The 20,712-nt window shown below is 39.7% G+C and overlaps 1 protein-coding gene across 2 annotated transcripts in view; it reads right to left on the bottom strand.

The window, feature by feature from the left end:
* glceb (glucuronic acid epimerase b) overlaps positions 1–20,712 on the bottom strand; it is a 60,319-nt gene that overhangs the window by 8,230 nt on the left and 31,377 nt on the right. The window contains exons 1-3 of one of the 2 annotated variants that reach the window (XM_084108279.1): positions 15,735–15,939; positions 14,324–14,438; positions 4,510–5,015 (exon numbers count right to left, since the gene is read on the bottom strand). In XM_084108279.1, coding sequence (XP_083964405.1) covers positions 4,510–5,005 — 496 coding nt within the window. In that variant the 5' untranslated portion in view covers positions 5,006–5,015; positions 14,324–14,438; positions 15,735–15,939. Of the gene's footprint in view, positions 1–4,509; positions 5,016–14,323; positions 14,439–15,734; positions 15,940–20,712 lie in introns of those variants that run through there. The other variant, XM_084108278.1, reaches the window with a different exon arrangement.

The following is a 20,712-nucleotide window of genomic DNA, read 5'->3' as shown; positions in this document are numbered from 1 at the left end:
AAACATCTGCCGCTAGTAATCACAGTGGTACTCACATTGATATGGCCAACAAACTTATCTCAGAAGTCTAATGTGATGCACATAATAAAGCAAAGTGCTTAAAAGCCCCCTTAAAAAACCTTTTGGAAAGCGACAACCGCAATATAGACCCAAATACAACATTGGAATCCAACAAAAAACAACAATAAATAAGTATTTCTCTGAGTAATATAGGTTATTAGCCTTTAGACTTCCTTTTCGGTTGCCAAGCAACATTAGCAACTTGCCTTATTAACACAAAATTCAAAATTAACAAGTGTACATATACCAACTGTTTAGCTTGACCATTTTAGGCTTAATATGTGTCTTAAGATGTTAACCGTTTTATAATAATAGCTTTACTGTTGAGTCTTTTGTTTTTAACTCGAGTCTGATAATGTGAAGCAGTGGTTTCTGCACTGATGCCATCTTCATTCATTATAAATAATCTTGTTTCTGGTTTCATGACTTCTAAACAATTTTACTGGCAAGTACTGACAAGTGAAAACATAAACCTTCAATTAGCCAGAGATGTACAAACGAGCGGCGAACACTGGGAGGACAAAGCCACTGAAGCAAACAGTTACCTTGATCTCAAGCATGAAGTTGTGCTGTCAGAGTTATAGGTCAGCAGGCTTTCATTAACTCTCTCTCTATCCTTTTTTTCCATTTAACCACAGCTCATCTATTCTACAGCCTGGCATGACAATAATCAAGCCATAGGCAAAACACTGTGACTGCGCTGCTGGTTTATTGCTGGCCTTAAAGCGTCTATTCACAAACATACACATAAAAAAACACATGCAGGGTTAAACACAGACAAAACAAGGCAATATAGATGACAAACACACCAATGAGACTGCCTCCCGCTTTCCAGGACGCACACACACTGGCTCTAAGTGGGACCTGTATCAGGAGGCATATGGGCACTGTGGAGGCGCTCTCTGGCCTAGATACTATTCAGAGCACTCTGATCCTCTGCTAGAGGAGATGCCATCCCTCAAACTGAAGGAGGAGGAAAAAGGATCTCTCTTTCACTGTCACCATCCGTACTCATCTCCTTTTCATTCCTTTTTATTCTCTCTCTCTCTCTCTCCTTCAGTAGAGACTGATGAGTCTGTCTGCTGTCTCTGATAATAGGCTCTGCTCTAACACACTGCCGCAGGCTCATGTGGGTTATTACCTCGGAGCTCAACACACTGTTTTTGTGTCTCTGATGCCCGGGATGAGAACGAGGGGAACAGAACCTCTAATTAATCTTTGTTTTGTGCATTTGTAACACCTTAAAATACATGCTAACAGAACACTACCTTAGTGAGATCAAAAAATGACAGACAGAGCAGGTCGCACGACCTTCACACCGGCACCATAACATTCCTTATACACTGGACTCAAGCCTGAGCTTAAATGTTATTTTGTACTTTGAGGCTGCTCTAGCTTTAATTTTCCATGGATACCAGAGGAGATTCAGAGGCAATGCTTTAAACCTCAGATGATTCCCTACAGGCACCTTCATTCCAACACAGTCATTACTGCTACAGAGCTTCTTTGTAGCATGTAGAACAGAGAGCGGTTCCATGTAAACAGCCTCTGAGTAATGGACAGGCTCTTGGTTATGGAGGAGAGGAACCTAGAAAGAAAACATAAGGGGGCTGGTACAAACTCCATCGTTTTTGGACTGCCACAGACATTGAAGATTTCATCTCTACTTATAGACAACCCAATTTTTCCACCTGACACACAGGAATATGGTATGAATGTGCTTCTTTGCGGTGCTACAAAAAAGGGGGTTCTTAGAATGCGCACATGGAACAAGGTCCACATGTTTTAAAAGCTTTCACCAGAATGCTGATCAATAACTTTGCAAAAAGTGAAAGCTTTACAGAGCAGTATGCCTGGGTGTGCTGCATTTCAGCATTTTAAGAAAGTACTGTAGAATGCTTTCAGGTTTTTTTTAAGCAAGTGTGCAATGGTTTGCTCACAAGGTTGTCATTGGTTACACCGATGTACACTCGCATATGCAAACACACAGGCAGTCTTCTTTGTATTTGATTCATTTTCATTTCTTAGAAAATTCTTCCACTTTGTTTGCCATCCTGTGAAGCACTGCGAGAGACTTCACCATCTTTAGTGAATAGTAATGTTGTGGTTTGGAAGGCTTTATACTCCAGTATTGATCAGACCAACCTCATTTTCAATACTTTCTTAAGAAGTGATTACTTCATTACCCAGTCTCATTATAAAGGAACACAGAAGAGTGAAAGGCACTGAATGAATCTCTATTCTCTTCAGAAAGCATTACAAACTTTGTGTTAATAGCTTTGATATGATGGTGGTGGTAGCCTGATGGTCAGAGGTCTGAGCTCTTAACACAAAGCCTGCAGGTTTAATTCCAGGTGATCCAAGAAATGTAGTGAGACTGAGATTAGCTCTATCACTGTGATGCCTTGAACAGGGCACTTAACCCTGTCTACTGAAGGACGGTCCTTACGAAGAGATAGAGAGATGGAGAGAAGAGTGAGCCAGCAGGAAATGGTTGAAAGTAATCTGTCAGGGCAGAGAAACAGTGATGGATCACTGACACAGTCTCTGAAGAGGCGTAAAACGCCTCTGAAGGACAAAACCCAGACCACCATAATCAGCTTTTTCTCGTCAAGGAGTGTCATCTCTCAGTTCATTTTGAAATGCTTGTCATTTAGGTTCTTTAACAAAAAAGACAAAATATTCTGCTTTAATTTGATTTTGCTTTTTCTCATTGAGATTCACTAGAAGACACATGTGAGTCTGAGTGCAAAATTATTCTCCATTACGTCTAAGGTCATCAAATCAGCTCTTGTGATTCAGTTCTTGGCTGAATCAATCCCACTTTCATTTGCTTAATGTAAAGTCCATTGAGGGTGCATTACTCACTAAGAACTAGAAGTAGATCATTCAAGCCTGGCTTCCAGGAAACTCCTCTTGGACTGCACTAAATGACTATTAATGGCCACTAACAAGTTGTGTTAGAACTGAGGCAGGTCGCTTTGCCTCTCACTTCTCCCAGTGTGCCACAATTAAGTGCTGCTTTAATGTGACATGCATTTAGGTGAATCTTGATGATGGGAGACTGGGAGAAAGTAACTGTGATTTTACTGACACACATTAGGAGAGCCAGTTATGAGTAGGCCCAGGCAGAATATGCTGACTTTTCTCACATTTTCTGCTCTAATTGTGAAGGGTAAAACCAGCAGAACAGATTTAAACATGGTAAAACGGGTATGCTGAGAATACTCTACTTTTATTGGTAGCTGAATACATACTGGTGACCGAATGTATAAGGTGATGATACACAGGGCAACTTTTTTGAGCAATGTTTCTGGGCAATGTTGCTCGGGCACTTTCCCATTGAGAATGGGCAACAAATTTCTATCTGGATACTTTAGATCGGTCGTTGGCCCTGTGTCTCACCTGGTTGCCCGTTGACGGCAACATTAGCCAAAAAGTTGCCCCGTGTATCATCACCTATAGCCCAAACAACCGATGGCAACCTAGCCCACTGAATATCTGGTATTAAAGGATTAGTTCACTTTCAAATAAAAATTTCCTGATAATTTACTCACCCCCATGTCATCCAAGATGTCCATGTCTTTCTTTCTTCAAAGGCTCGACACGATCCCAATCGAGAAATAAGGGTCTTATCTAGCAAAACGATAAGACCCTTATTTCTCGGTTGGGATCGTGTCGAGCCTTTGAAGCTGCATTGAGACTGACATTTGAACCTTCAAACCGTTGGTTGCCATTGAAGTCCATTATATGGAGAAAAATCCTGGAATGTTTTTCCAAAAATCCAAGATGGACATCTTGGATGACATGGGGGTGAGTAAATTATCAGGAATTTTTTATTTGAAAGTGAACTACTCCTTTAACATCCATCTCAGGTGGTGACATCACATGGGAGCATTCTTAAATACTAATAATGCACCAAAATTATAAAAAGACTTTTTTTTACCAATACCAAAAAATAAAGTTTCGGTAATTACATTTGGGTAATTGAACCCAGTATGCTGTTCGGGGTATTGTTTTCTAACGCGATAAATTAAACCAGTCGTAGTGAAGTTCTTCAGGAACGACCTGCCTCCTGATATTTCATCCAAACAAATTTTACAAATTATACTTTTAAATTGCTACTCTACCATCATTTTTGGTGAAGTGTGTTCACACTGTTGACAAGTTGTGTGCATGAAATAGACAATAAAAAAGTCAACATTCATCATCACAGAAGTGCTAATTTAACAATCAATTAATTATATGATTTCATCTGAAACCGAATATTTATGTTTCTGCTGTTTTAGTCAAATATTTAATCACTATTAAATACAGTTGTAAACAGTGCCTAGTTCATGCATATGGCCACATTTGACAACAGACACCACAGAATAGCAATTCTAAGAAACCATTATCAGATAAGACCGATCAAATGTGAAAAGGTATCACTATTAAAACAAAACTCACCTTCAACTCCACTAATGCACTTGACTCTGTCACGCACCTCCACGTTATACCCCTCAAAGGACATGAAGACACCATTGGGGTGGTACTGCTCTCTCTGGGTGTATACTTTGGAGTAACTGTGTGAAAACTCGAATCGATCGTAGCCGTCGTACTGCACCACCTTCCCGTATACCTCAAAGTACTTCTCCATCCAGCTGAAGGGCAGGTATACCTCACTTCCCTCTCGACGGCCCTTAATGGTGACATCGTCGTTGATCAGGCAGTCAATCTCTTCGTAGCGTACTCCGCCGACCACAGGTGGAGGTTCGGGGGGCTGGGCTTGCTGCGGATGGCTGTCTACTTTCGGGCTGGGAGGGGGCTGGGGGTGCCGGGGCAGGAAGCGCAGCGCTTTCTCACTCGTACACTTGTTCCACAGAACGACCGTGAGCAGAGAGAGGAGAGCGCAGATCACTATCAGGGTCTTGTAGTGAACACGGGCTGCCAGACAACGCATCATCACTGCTTACCTACAATGTAAACACAAACGTACATTAACACACATTCTATGAAACACCCATTGCATGAACTGCAATGACTGGCAAACATTCAATAATATACTTACAGTCAGAGAAAATTTTATGCATACCTACATGGAATTAATCAGAGTTTAAAAGGTCCAATCAATATGTTTCCCTCTGCATGAATAATCAAATGCAGCATTAGAGAAATTCAATATCTGTCTTGGATGACTGTGTACACGGTTTTGCATATTGCTTTTAGAATTCATAGCAGCAGGGGAAAAGCATTTGTTTTTTGTTCTATGTTTGTTTATCGTTATGGGTATAATGTGTAGCCTTTCACAATGGAGACTTTTTCTGGATTTATTGTGCGTCAGAGGCAAATTCTCTTCTGTTGACAATGTTGGCGGCAGTGTTATTTTAAGAACTATTTATATACTATTATAATATTTATCAATATTTTGCATTACCTTTTATTTTTTTATTCTGTTTTTATTTTAATTTTAGTTTAGGTATTATTAATTCTGTTTTTGATTAGTTTTGTTTTGTTTTCTATTTAGCTTTATTTTTTATTTCAGTTTTATTTATTTTCTTTGTACATTTTTAAAAAACTATTTAATTTCAGTTAGTTACCTAGGCAAAATGTAAGTATTGTAAATTAACGTTATATTCAACGTTATTTATAAAGTTAATATTTGTATTTTATTTTAGCCTTCATTTAAATGAACAAAAATAATTTTAAGTTTGGTTAACAATAACAGCTCTGCATTCCAGTCAGTCAACAATGTTTCCATTCAAGAAAATCGTAATATCACAAAAATAATCTGAATAAAGCTTATGAGATGATATATAATGATACTGGTCTGATAATATTTTCATTTAAGAATAAATTATTCATTCATATAACCTGTAACACAGTTTATGTGGTCTTCTTACAAAATAAAAAAAGGTATACATTTCAAGAAAGCATAGAAGTTTTTTTTCTTTTTAGATACTTTTCACATTTTGGTTTTTACATGCATCATTTTTTATGTAATATCCCAAATTCTGCATAAAAATATTAGGATGCAAAGCCAAAAGGTAGTTTATTGTGACTACTGTTCTTGAAATAGTGACAAGTATAACAGGAAAGAAAGAATTCAATATTCTCTACACATCTTTCCTCTTTCACAAACCATATTGTGCTTCTGCGGTTTCTGTACTAGGGAGAGAATCACATTACTTCGTAAACGTAGCTCATAAGGCAAATCAGCAGCCTCTAACTCATATCATCTCTTCCCTCTTTGGCATGTTATCTTCTTCGCAAAGAATAAAAATCAATACACAGAACAGCACTGCCTTTCACTACAGCTAATTACTGTGCTGGGTTTAGCATGGACAACATGCCAATGCCATCATTAGCAGTCCACACCACTGTCAAACTACAGCTAAGACTAAGGTCAACAGAGAACGAAAACGCATCAATCCATCAACCCAAACGAAGTGCCAAATATTGCTACACACTCCATACTTAACGAACCGAGCAAAAAGGACCCAGACGTGATGAATGGTAGCCGTACATACACGCCTTCATCCTGGCCTACATGTGTATTACGTGGAAACCTGATTTCATATAATTCTGAAATATTCACTGCTACGGAAGATCAGAGCAACTGAATCATTCTTTCTTCCAATCTTCCCGTTTAATCCTCTTTGCAGAGTCTGCACTTGTTTCACAGACCTGCGCTCCATCTCTTTCTCATCTCTTTCTAATCTCTTTCCCCTTTACTTCGTCTTCCCCACGTTGACTCCGCACCCTCAGTTCAGAGCATGCAGAGCAGAGCAGCGTCTGACTGCATCGTGAAAGATAAGCAGCTCATCTTGTTTGCTGAGGCTATAAATAATTTGATCTTTCTGGCTTTCACAGGTAGAGTTCACATGCCGTTACTCTGAGATTCAGGGACATATTCAGAAAGTGCTGTCTGAACCCTACCGCAAAGCACCTGATCAAGCCTGCCTGATGAAGCATCTGGATCAGGCGGCCCAACGCAGTGCAGGGTGCATCTGTGTACAAGGATAATTTGCATTCAAATCCACTAATATGCAGGAGATATGGCTGAGCTCTGAATAATCCAGAGATCAAGCTAAAAACAGGAGGAACATGGTTGTAATCCCTTCTCTGAACAAGTGGCATTGCGGACTTAAAGGAAGAGTACACCATGTCCTAGAGAGCATCATACCACGCTAGATTTAAGAAAATGGCTTTTTGTAGAGGGGCTTACAGCTGGTAATAGGAGTCAGGGATGAATGCAGTTTAACATTGTGCCGTCCCGATAGCCACAGCTGTGGCCGAGCGACTCCTTTGAGGAAAACAGAGCTGAGCTGACTTATTTAACGCAGTGCTCTCAAAAACAGAATTCAAAACAAGCACATCCATCTCAGCAGAGCGGTCCCCATTAGAATGCGCTTAGCGCTGTCTCAGTCGCAGCGACAACCTGACGCTGGTCACGCCCCCTCTGAATCCTCATTATGTTGATTCATGAGCTGCTCTTTCATCTAATGCAGGCTGCTATCGATTCTCCGCATCTTTAGTTGTTTCCTGCTACCTGGATCAGGACCTTGACACACACAGTTGCCCTGGTCAATCCAAAAACAGCAGTATAACTGTAATCTCATAATTAATCAATATAATGGTATTAATTAGTGCAAAAGTATCTTTAGATGATGTAACATTTGAGTTCCAAAAAAACCCCAAATAGTTATATTAGCGAACGCCAAAATCCAGAACTGTTCAGGATCAATTAGTTCACAGAAATTGGTGGTCTTTTTTTTAATATGTGGCTCCAGTATAGCTAGCAAAGCATAGGCTTGAAGACTCCATTTTGCACTGTTTTGCGATTTTTAATATGCATCTGGCTCAGAGCGCAAGGTTTCTGTGTGAGACAAATTTTTAGGATCACGAATAAGAAAAAACGCATACGAAAATTTTGGACTCAGTGTGCAAGTACCTTTAATAGCAAAGTCTTCCTTGTCTTGATCTGTTTCTACATTACTTTGTTTATTGATCATATGTAGCAGTCTAGCCCACTGATAATATATCTACCACAGTGTGAAAGACAGTGAAATCTCTACTGGTTGACATGTCTACGATCGCATGGTATATACAGTCTTACCGCCCAGCCTTAGGCCGCACCATCCCAGGCTGCTGTCCTCTGCTGGCACCTTGAGCTCAGGGAACAGTGGGAGGTATTGTTGACACATGAAAGGCCGTCAGTGAAGGGGGGACAGGGCTGGCACAGGAGAGCTGGGTGCAATGAATACCAAGCTTTCAGCTCATTTGTCACCACAACCCACACAGACCTGCTCCTGAGACTGCACGCCTGTCCTCCCTACTCCTGCCTGCCACAGGCTCTTCATGCAACACCAGACAATGCAGAGAGGAGCTGGAGCCCCACTGATGTTTTTTTTTGTTTTTTTACATTTATGCTACATGTTATAATGAGTAAGTTATGGTAATCACAATCAATTCTGCTAAAGAGAATGAAAGCTTTAAATGCTGGCTTTAGAATTAGACAATCTTAGAATGGGAAACAAAGTGACAAATCTAACCACAGGGTATATTTACTAATGTGCATGTTTAATCCACTATGAAACTTCTTTCAAGCCTGAAAGGTTTTGTGACAAGGGTTTGGCAGTGAAAAAAACAGATAGCGAATCGAAGACCTATTTAAGGAAACTTAATAAGGGTTAAATGGTATCCAACCGCATTTTGAAATGCCACAGGGAATAGGATTTCCTGCTCTATTACACAACATATTAATCACAGAATACCTCAAATATGAGCCATTGCGCTGGCTCGTACATCTCAAACCAAACACAGGAAAGACATTACCTCAAGTCTCCTGAGGTAAGATTTCGATCATACACAATATGGCTTCTGGAAACGAAGAGCAAGACTCAGAAGGGCTGTTACGCCCATGTTGAAGTCTTTTGTCACTCATTGGCCGGTTGGAGCTGTAGACTACAATTTGCCAACTGCCTGCAAACAGCTGCACAAAATTGTTAGCATAATCCCTGGCTAAATTGGCAGTCGGAATCCAGCTCTGGATCATGGCAACCCAACTAGAGGTGAGCGCTTAATGACCGACTTTCTTTCTTCAACCTTTACAACTGAGAACTAGAAAAATGTTAGCTGATGTTTTTATTTTTTCAGTATAAACAAACCATCATTATTCCCTTTAAGACAACACAAATCTACTTAGCACTAAAAAAAAATCAAGATTTTATGCATCTGAGTAATTCATTTTGACAAAACAGCCAGATTTTATCCATCAGGATTTGATTTAATATTTTTGTTGATTCGTTTTTCTCCATCCACGTGTCAATTTAGAGGTGGTTAACGACGTTAACACATTTTGATGAAAAAATTATAAAACCATTTCAGAATAATGCGCACTGATGAATTGTACACAATAATGTTTAAAGTCAATAAGATCAATGTTCATCTTGTCTTTAAGGAAATGTGAAAAAGTGAAGCAAAATTTGCTTCCACTTTACTGCAAAATAAGAATATTCTGCAATGTTCTTGAATAATTTCCTGCAAAACTTACTTCATGGCACAATGGTCAGGGTCAAGTGTTGGCATGCTCCTAGTCGAGGGGTCTGATCTGCCAACAACAGCAGAAATATTACAAGTCCAATGCCAAGGAAATGTGTTGCCCTCTGGCCAGCACTGAGAAGCGAGTCATGTGTATGAGCTCAGGTGTGTCAGATCTAACTAAACTCTGGACATTTCAACTCCTCTGAGCTGCTGATCAGTCTGGGGACGAATCAAGGGCAATCAGCAGCTTCAAAAGGAGCTTATTACTGATACCAGACCTGGCAGCTAAAGGATGGGTGAAAATAAATGAAAGAAGTAAACCAATGAAACGAAAACACACCGATCCCCTTTGTTCCAGTGTGAAACAGCTACATTATTAGGCCCATTACAGAAAAAAAAAATACAGCCAGAGGGACACCACAGGGATTCCCCCCTGTGTAACAGATGCAGCCCATAATAAGCACAGTTGACAGGCTAATAATAATGCACTGGATGTAATTTAGTCTAATTCTCATTAGAAAGAGAGCATGGAAGAACTCCCGGCAGTTATAGAAGACACGCACACATAAATGTACACACACACATGGCATCTGGGGTCAAGTCTTAATATTACACCTTCATAATGGTGTAATATCAGGAGAGTAAGGCTCAAGCGCAGCCAATCAGATGCACTAGGACTGAACCTCATTGCAGGTTTGATCTGATATTAGACAAAGGTACAGTGCCATTTACTCTCTTGCTACGGTGCAAATCCAGAGTTTATAGCTGGAAATGCAAGATGATCAAAGAGCAGATGTTGCAAAGATCTCCTTCTGGCTGTGATTCATGATCTAATCAACACACCTGTTCATCAGCACCATGAAGGCCCTGAGAAAAACAACTTTGGCTAGTACATGAAGTCAATTAACACTGGTTTCTACATGAATGCAATTAAGAGCAACACTAAAGACAGCTTGAAAGAGCTGAGGTGTGCAATTCATGAAGATACCTGACTGAAAAGAGAGAAATTACTATTACTAAAAGAGAGAACTATTATTCCCCTTGTTTGTTTGTTTTTCAACCTTTGAGACACCAGAAATGCAGATGGGGTCATGGACAATTTTTATGAATCGCATCTTATGTATGCCGTATAAAAAAATTACAAAAATTAAAAAAAGATCTTGAGCTTAATATTCAAACTTAAAATATGCAGCTTCTCTTGTGCTCCACATACTGTAAAATGTAGGCGATTGTTGTGAAAAAGAACACTGCAAGGACTATACTGCTGTTCATCCCTGGAGGAAAACTTTGTTGCAGTGTCTCTGAGCACCCTAAAACCACTGGTATTTTTTGCTAGTGTGTGCTAATGAAGCCAATGAGATCCTGTGGAGTATTAATTGTATGACCAGGCTTTTCCCCTATTATTTCCATTTCATTTCCAGTTATTTTCCAATTATTTAAAACAAGGAGCTTTGTCATAATTATAGCAGAAATACTGGAGGATATGTCTTACCTTATATGGGGGTTAAAGTAAGGCCCCGTTTACACCTGGTATTAAGATGTGTTCATCGGATCATAAGTAGACGAGGGAGACACATCCTTGTTTACACCAGGTGTTGTCTCTTTTGTCCACTTTCAACCACTTCTGTCCTGATTTCTTCGAGGATAGGGGTCTATGTGCAGGTAAATGTATGTTGTTGTTTTTTTTTTTCAGATCTTTCTAATGATAGAAATGAGCTCAACCGATTTACAAATGAACGTGACCTGATCCGGAAGAAAAACACCCAGGAGCAGCAGTGTGGCAAGCAGTGCGGGGCAGAACCGTGAGAGAGTGGCGCGAGGCTGGTGGCCTGATTGATGATAAGTGCCACCTGCACGCTACACCGGTCTCGTATCTCTCACAGAGGAGCTTCGAAAGCATAAAATGAGGAGTGACAACAGGAAAGGACGAGAGAGTTAAACTATTTTATGTTAGGCTATGTTTTGTTTATGTGTGTGCGGCAGTCGTCCGTGAGGGGCTGCTGCTTTTACTTTCGTTTTGTGTTTGTTTATTTTATAATTAAAGTCTTTAAATGTTCGCTGTTTCCCGCATCCTTCTTCCCCTGGACAACTAACCTCGTTACAAGCAGCTTTAATTTCTGCTCTGATTAAAAACCCCGCCGAAAACCCCAATGTAGGCACAGCAATTTTTTCGTTTTCTTTGCTTAGGGATAAAATGAAGTTCGAAATACAGGACCAGCGATATATACTATAACTGCACATGCTTCTTTAAACAAATGCTAGCTATGAATCTAACTGCTATGGACCAATGGTAGTACAAATAGTCCAGTCATTTTAAGCCAAAATGGGGGTCAACCTTGAACAAACTGCAACAGAAGCAAACTCAACTGATTTTGTATCCTCAATATGTCCTGAGTAAGGACACGGACCCAGCCCCAAACCCCACCTCTGCAATAATAATTAAAGGCTGGTTTAAAGTACTTCTTCCTGCCTCTGTTTATTAATGCTCATGGGTAACCTAAATGGGTTCCATTCAGACCTTAACATTAAGTATTTTACTGTTATGTGTCAACAAGATTCAACAAGACATTTTCACCTGGCTATACCCAATGTTTAGATCTGTTGTGGTATTTATACAAATTAGCACATACATAATTAGATTATGCACCGTTTGTTCATGTTAACAAACAATTTAAAAAAACTTGTGTTTTTACTTACTTGATGTAATCAACTCAGTAATTGTCATGGTGATATCTAAAGGTTAAACTTTTTACCCTATTCACGTAAGAAAAAGAATGAATAGGCGTATGAATAGGCTATATTTGGGTCTTTTTCAAAACTTCCCCTAATGGGATTCTTCAGGGCTTTTTTTTCCTTACTCAGGACATATTGAGGATACAAAATCAGTTGAGTTTGCTTCTGTTGCAGTTTGTTCAACCTTTTTTCATAAAATGACTGGACTAAAAGTTATTTACCAGCCTTAAACTTTTCTGGGAAGTTCGCTTAGGCAAGTGGTTTCGAACTCTCAAAACGAACTTCGTTTTGGTCTGATTTTGTTTGAAATGATGTCACAGCCGTTCGTTCTTCGGTTTTGCTTGAAGTATATCATGGCCTTCAGTGCATGTTACAAATTAGGAAAGGTGAGATAAAGTGTTTGTTACTTTTTTCATCTTCAAATCAAACTTGCGTCTTCAGCCGACAAAGTTCAAAAATCCCGTCTGGCTAGTGCGCTTCTCATAATGTTTACACATTAGATCAGTAGGCGGAGAGTAGGTCATCCACTTGTGATCCGATCGTCCAAAACGCATCGTAATGCTAGGTGTAAACAGGTTCTAAGTGTTGGACAATAGGGGGCCTTCTAATCAAAAAAGTTCAGAACCACTGGTCTATACATCACTTTATTGGAAGAAAGTTCTTTACATCCCAAAATCCATCTATTCTTGTTTGGGGTAACTAAAAAAAACAGGGTTATTAAGGACATTTCCAGGATGACAGCATTTTGGTATATTATGATTGCACATTATCTGGTATCTTTAAAAAAAAAAAAATTACAGAATACTAAAATAAAACAAATACCCTCACCAAATCAAATGCACCAATAAATTGTCTTTAAACTAGTCTGTGTCATAAACCAGTGTTTCAAGGCATATCTCTTCTTGCAGTGGGTGAGAAGAGAAATTGCTTTAAAGTAATGCCCCTCATCAAATTCATCAGCAGTCAGGGGATTAGAGCCGTTATATTACCAAAAAGCTTACGATCTTACGGCCAACGGAGGGATTAAACACTTCTCATAAAATGAAGACAGGAGAAGCAAACCATCTGACAGAGTCATTATGACCCCATACACAAACAGCACAAGCAAACAGACTGCAGTCACTTTTAGGGGCTGTTCACACAGAATGTGTTTTTCCATTCCACTGCACTACTTTTCCATTGTTTTTCAATGTAAACGCGCAAGACGGGTGTCGTTAACCGTTGTACTCACATCTTGTGTCTTTTGCAGCATCTCACAATAAACGACTACCAAAATTGCAGACTGGACACAGGCTAGATCATCTATTAGTACAGAAACTGCGACTTCCAGTGATTTAATCACTGTTGGTGTGAACAAGACTTTATGGGTAGAGAGGCTTAAATTTACATCAGATCACCCCACATTTACATATACTTAATTGTGTGCTGTATTGACTGACTGAGGAGGTATAAAAGTCCTTTTCTCCACTGACTCCTTGCTAAATCTACTTTTGCTTCATTTGTGCAAAGTACCTTGTTATGTAGCTTAGATCTGTAATATGTAAATTAAATGTGGGCTTTGTCTATATTTACAACAAAGCAGTGTAAAATACAAGTACACCACTGTTCTAAACTCTAGAGTCAGTAAAATTTTTGTAAGAAATTAATAGTTTTATTCAGCAAGGATGCATTAAATAAATGTATAATGTTAGAATGAAAAACATTTATCACAGTTTATCAAAGGAATCAAATACATTAAAATACTTTTGATGAAATAAATGGAGCCTTGCTGAGCATAAGAAACTTGAAACAAGAAAAAAAAAAAAAAAAAATTACTGACCCTAAGCTATTGAACAATAGTGTACTGAAACTATTTAGTGATTTCAACCATTTCAAAGGGCACAACACTAGAGTGAGTAACTGATCATAAGCAGTGTCTAACAAAAGTGAGTGGATAACACAATAGTGATTTAGCCAGTTGTTAACTTCAGGTTTGTAAATGGCAATACTGTTTCTTGTTTCTTACCCAGCTCCAATCATCAGTGAACGTCTGACTGTGCCGTCATTGTGCTCTATGCCACAGCTAGGATACTCTGCTCCGGTTCATTTAGGGATCTGCTTCACAGAACAGTTTGTCATACCTGAAACAGATGAAATAGAAACAGAAATAAGGTGAGAAAAATAAGACAATCTTTACAGAATAATTTGACCTTTTACTCAAGAAACTTGTAACCTAATCCATGAACATTCCTGCAAGCAGGACACAGTTTCTTCTGATCATGCTCTTGATCAAGGAACAAAGATCAAAGATCAAGGACATAAGAGTATGGTCAGAAGAAACTATGTCCTGCTTGCAGGAATGTTACAGCTATTGTTACAGCTATGTTACAGCTATACTGATTGGGACATTTTTACACAGTCCTGTGGTGATGATTTGGATTCACTGGTGGATGTAACATGCTCATATGTTGCTTTTTGCAGGGACATGGAAATTCCCTATAATTAAACGTGTTAAATTACATTCTAATAACAAATCATGGGTTATTAAATCTGTTAAGTCCTGCTAAAAAAAATAAAAATCGCCTTTAAACAGGGATCAGCCTCTGATTGCATATGGCTACAAATTAGTTGCCAGCAGCCATGTCACCCTGTAGCCCAAGACTGGTTGCCCACTGAAGCTAAGCAGGATTGAGCCTGGTCAGTACCTGGATGGGAGACCTCCTGGGAAAACCAGGTTTCTGCTAGAAGGTGTGTTAGTGAGGCCAGCAGGGGGCGCTCACTAGGGATGGGAATTGATAAGAATTTAACGATTCCGATTCCATTATCGATATTGCTTATCGATTCTTATTGGGTGAGGGAATAAGTACAAATTTGTTTGTATTAACTCGCTTTAATATCTGATCAGAAGACACAGCACAGAGTATACACAAATTATGTGTAGCAACCTCAGAACAAACCTAAAAGTAGGTGAGCTACTTCTCAAAGTAAAGTCCAGGGACCTATAGCCTAGGGCAGTGTTTCTCAACCAGTATGCCATGGCACGCTAGTGTGTGAAAGATTATCAAGAAGAGTGCCTTAGGATTAGGAAATTGATAATTTTCACATTCATTGGTCCAGACAAAAAAATAAATAAAACTGCCATTTATGTGCCATAAAAACTAAAAACACAGACTGAAAACAGTTAAGGAAGAGCTTGTGCCTTTTGGAATATTAACAGTGCTCATTTGGATTAGGCTACTGAGTTACTAAAACAATCTTTGTCAAATAATACACGGGTTTTCTTCACATTTTGAACGTTTTTGTTTCCATTTGTTTAATTTCAAGATCTGATGTGACTTATCCATTGTTGTTTTTACAGTTACAAAGCTGGGAGCACTAAATGATATTCAGTCACATTATACACGCTTTTAACATTAAATAAAGCACAAAAATAGTACCTGATATTATCATTGCCACACTTTGAGATTGTTGTTCCAGCGCGACGTCGCAGTAAAATAGGATCCGTTTCAAATAGAATCGTCGCGTGTCGCGGCTGGTTAAACTTTGATTAACATGGAAAATGATACTTTTTATCGCGTGTCGCGCCGTCGCGTCGCATGTAGTTAGGACGCGGCCAGAGCGCTTCTGCCTCGATGCCATGCTCTCTCCCCTTTTCCACCAAAAAAGAACTGGTTCGGAACTGGTGCTGGTTCAAAGTTGGTTCAACTTGCGAACCTTCTCAGAACCTGTTTGTTTTTCCACTGACTAGAGAGCCCAGCGAACGACGTCATCACTGTGTACGTTGCCATAGGCTACTACAAAGGGGGTCGTAAACTGGACGCGCAGCGCCGCGTCTAGTAACGTTACATCTCTCACCTGAAAATCCGATAACATCAGCAATTTTGATTTCTGTAAATGAATATTAAACTAAATGTATATTGCAGCACAGGGTGAAGTCAGTATACATTAACTACGATATGAGACACATACATGCAAATTTAATATAAAACTATGTAACGTCGGTTAAATGGCGCTCTGTTGCGCGGCAGGATTTTGAACACGGTCCTGAGCCGTTGCTGGGCGCCGCGGACAGACGCCGAACGGCGCCGCCGGTGTGTGTACACTTTTAGAGAATAATGTGTTTGAATTTAAAAGACGTGGCGCGGCGCTGAGCTGAGCTGCGCGTCCGGTGTGCGACCCCCTTTAGCTTCCCTAGAAACGCTTGCGCCAAATTTAAACATAACAATTACAATGGCGGACTACACCGTCTTTCTGCAAATGTTTCTCCTTGCTTTGCGATCCTATATTGGGGTCAGAAGAAGACGTTTAGAACACATTTGTGCTGCTCGGACGGAGGTTACGTTCGAGAAGAAGTTCGACAATAACCCCGCCCCCAGCATGACGTGGTTAAAGAACGGTTCTAGTCCAGTAAAGAGTTGGTGCCGCTCTGGAACCAATTTTCCTGGCCGAGAACCGGTTCTTTGGCTGTCGAAACACAAAGAACTGGTTCGCGAGTAGGCACCGGCTCCGAACCGGCACCAGCACTGCCTTGGTGGAAAAGGGGTATCATAGTGTTTGCTACGTTCTGAACCAAAACAACGCAGCACGTGTGTGACGTCGTGTCACATTTGAACGAGCGGAACCGATAAGCGGAATCGTTAAGCAGGCATGCTAAAGGGATAGTTCACCCAAAAATGAAAATTCTGTCATCATTTACTCACCCTCAAGTTGTTCCAAACCTGTATGAGTTTCTTTGTTCTGCTGAACACAAAGGAAGATATTTGGAAGAATGTTTGTAATCAAACAGATCTCGATCCCCATTGACTTCCATAGTAGGAAAAAAATATACTATGGTAGTCAATGGGGACTGAGATCTGTTTGGTTACAAACATTCTTCCAAATATCTTCCTTTGTGTTCAGCAGAGCAAAGAAACTCATACAGGTTTGGAACAACTTGAGGGTGAGTAAATGATGACATAATTTTCATTTTTGGGTGAACTATCCCTTAACGGTTCCAAGGAATCGATTCACTGGGTTCTCGGTTCCCATCCCTAGCGCTCACCCTGTGTGGGTCCTAACGCCCCAGTAAAGTGATGGGGACACTATAGGGGCTTTCGCACCGGAGGAGCCTTTTCATATTTCCTAGAACTATTGGCGGAAGTACCCGGATTTTGGCGCGTTCGCAATGCAGGAACTAGGAACTATTTTAGTTCTAGAAACTCTTTTGAAGGAACTAATTTAGCTCCTACTTCAGAGTAGGCTCTAAACCAGCACTATATCCGTGACATTAGTGTACGCTGATTGGCCGAACGCACGCAAAACACCAGTACCCGCCATTTTTAAAAAGGCTGTGTAAACACACAGATTATATATTTACTCCACAAACTAACTCTACGAACATGGAAAACAGTGATAGATGGACCTCTTAACCTTTACGCTGAGGATAAAATCCAACGCAACTTTGAGGGGACCAAGCGAAACATGATTATGTATTTCTGCTCAGCTAGCATCACTGGACATGAACCACACGGCATACGCTACTAACTTTTCATTACTGTCTAATTTCTATGTATAATAGTTCTATTGAATAACATATTACAGGACAGGACAGTTCGACAGATCGTAAACTAATGAACACGGAGAATGCAAGCATTGTTTGTTTGCTCAGGCTCTGGCGTTCTCAGCGCCATCAAAATAAAGGTCCATCACGCTGTCAAAATAAAAGTCACAACAACACTTCAGAGTTCTTACTGCCTGGCGGTGCGAATGCAACCAGAAAACGTTCCTAGGGGAACCATTAGTTCTCGGGGAACCATCATGGTGGTTAGTTCCTGGAACTAAGTTCCTAGAACTAAGAACTATCCTGTGCGAAAGCCCCTAAAACTGTCAAAGAGTAACCGTCCTTCGGATGAGACTTTAAACTGAGATCCTGACTCTCTGTGGTCATTAAAAATCCCAGAATGTCCTTCGGAAAAAGAGTAGGGGTTTAACCCTGGCATCCTGGCCACATTTGCCCATTGGCCTCTGTCCATCATGGCCTCCTAATCATCCCCATATATACACTGATTGGCTTCATCACTCTGTCTCCTCTCCACCAATAAGCTGGTGTGTGGTGGGCATTCTGGCACAATATGGCTGCCGTCACATCATCCAGGTGGATGCTGCACACTGGTGGTGGTTGAGGAGATTCCCCCTTCCTTATGTAAAGTGCTTTGAGTACCTAGAAAAACGCTATATAAATGTAACGAATTACAAAAGAGTTGAAGATTGAAAACTAAACAAAACTACAAAGTAGAATTGGAGAAAAAGAAAATTCTGGTTCAGCTTGGGCGAGTATTAAAATTATAGCAGGCCTTCACAATTTAAACAGCAGCACTGTTCACTGTTATGTTAGATGGTTTTAACTCAGATATTACATTTGCAAATACTCTCAATTGTCTTTTTTGATAATTTTGGATTTTAGCAAAGAAATTCAGGAATTGAGTCTTAAACTTATGGATAATCAGCATTTCAACATTGATCTTCAGGATCAATGCTTTTAATTCAGTAAATGTGAACAAAAGCCCTGGTCCTGATAATATCTGTGGCCGGTTACTTAAATCACGTTCAAAAGTCCCCTCTGGAAAGATACTGTGGTTGTATTTCAGTCCGGGTCACTTTGACTTCAGTTTTAATGAAGATTTTTGAGAAACTGGTCAGGTCCGAGATCTTGAGGCAGACTGAACATGCACTGGACCCCTTGCAGTTTGCATAAAGGCCACAGAGAAGTGGAAGATGCAGTAACATTGCTTAATTTGCTTTTTAGACATTTGGATGGAAATGGGACACATGCCAGACTTCTATTTATAGACTTTTCATTGGCTTTTAATATATTCCAACCACACATTTTAACCAGAAGGCTCTTACAACAGTTTGAGTTAAGTAATAATCTGGTGGGTTGGATTCTTGACTTTTTAACCAATAGGACACAGAGAGTGAGGGTCAATGGTATTTTGTCTGACCGAAAAAGCTCTTCTATAGGGTCTCCTCAAGGGTGTGTGTGGTCACCTTTGATATTTATTCTCTACACAAATATGTGTCAGAGCAGTTATGACAATGGAACCATCATAAAATATGCAGATGATTCGGTTATTGTTAGTCTGCTTCCGGAGAATGAGATCAGCCACTGCCCAGTTATTGATGATTTTGTACACTGGTGAGAGGAATCTTACCTCCAGCTTAACATATCAAAAACTATGGTCATTGATTTTAGTAGGAACAATAGCATGAATGAAGCTACTTTAATGAAAGGTCAGACCATTGAGTATGTGCAAACCCTGGGACTATTATTGATGCAAAATTTAACTTTGAAGCTAATAGTACAGCCATGTGCAAAAAGGGTCGCCAGCGCTTAAATTGTTTAAGGAAACTATCACACTTTCATATTGACCAAATGATAATGAATATGTTTTATCATGCTTTTTTTTTTAACAGTTTTGTCCTTTTCCTTGGTGGTATGGTTTGGTCATTCGAAGAAATTCCTTAATCCACATAGTTAAATGGTCTAGTTGATTGGTTGGTGAGTCACAGTTGTATCCAGCATCCCTGTAGACAGTTACAGATGATGGCTACTTCTATTTTAAATGATGTCTCCCATCCTTTGCACAGTGAGTTTCAGCTTCTTCCCTCTGGGTGGAGGTTTTTAGTCCTAAGGTGCAGAACAAAGAGGTGTAAAAACAGCTTTGTTCCTGCCGTTTTAACATTGATGAATAAGCGGTAGGGGTATTATGTGTGTGTATATATTTGTATATGTATATAGGTATACATGTATATGGGCATATATGTATATAACTATTTTTTATGATACGTCTTGAGTGGAGGAGTCTTGAGCACATGTATCATGTTATTGTTATTTTGTTGTCATATATTATATGTGTTTTATGTGTATGTGTGTTTATGTGTATGTGTGTTTTGTGTCAAGAATGGATGCTATTATCATATAATTTTACTGCAAAACAAGGTAAAGTACCCAAACCTAACTTAACGAAGGAGCTCACTAAAATATTTTCTGCAACCTGAAGGCTAAGTTATCACTGTGAGCTTATCTCTTCTGAGGTGGTGGCCAATTTCAGATATCATCTATTAACACCAGCTAAGCCTGTATATTTGTTGTTCGTTTACGTCGATGGCATATCCACTTCCTGGGATAAACATTTGATTGTAAACAGCTTTAACTGCTTCCACAGGAGGACAAAATCAACCCACAGATTAAATGTACTATCAAATATCATCTGATGGTGTTGGCGGTTGTTTTAGTTGACTAAATGAAAAAATGGCAAAGCTAATGCTGTTGTAAGATGTTAAGAGGAGATCAACTCCAAGCTAATTGGCCAGTTATCCATAAATGAAATCTGTTGTGAGGGAAAATGAAACTGGCACAGCACATTCGGCCTAGGC

Source organism: Abramis brama, assembly GCF_963993115.1.
Source record: "Abramis brama genome assembly, chromosome: 3".
NCBI classification, from domain to species: Eukaryota; Metazoa; Chordata; class Actinopteri; order Cypriniformes; family Leuciscidae; genus Abramis; species Abramis brama.
The sequence above is the reverse complement of the archived record's forward strand: the minus strand, read 5'-3'. Positions and strand labels throughout refer to the sequence as shown.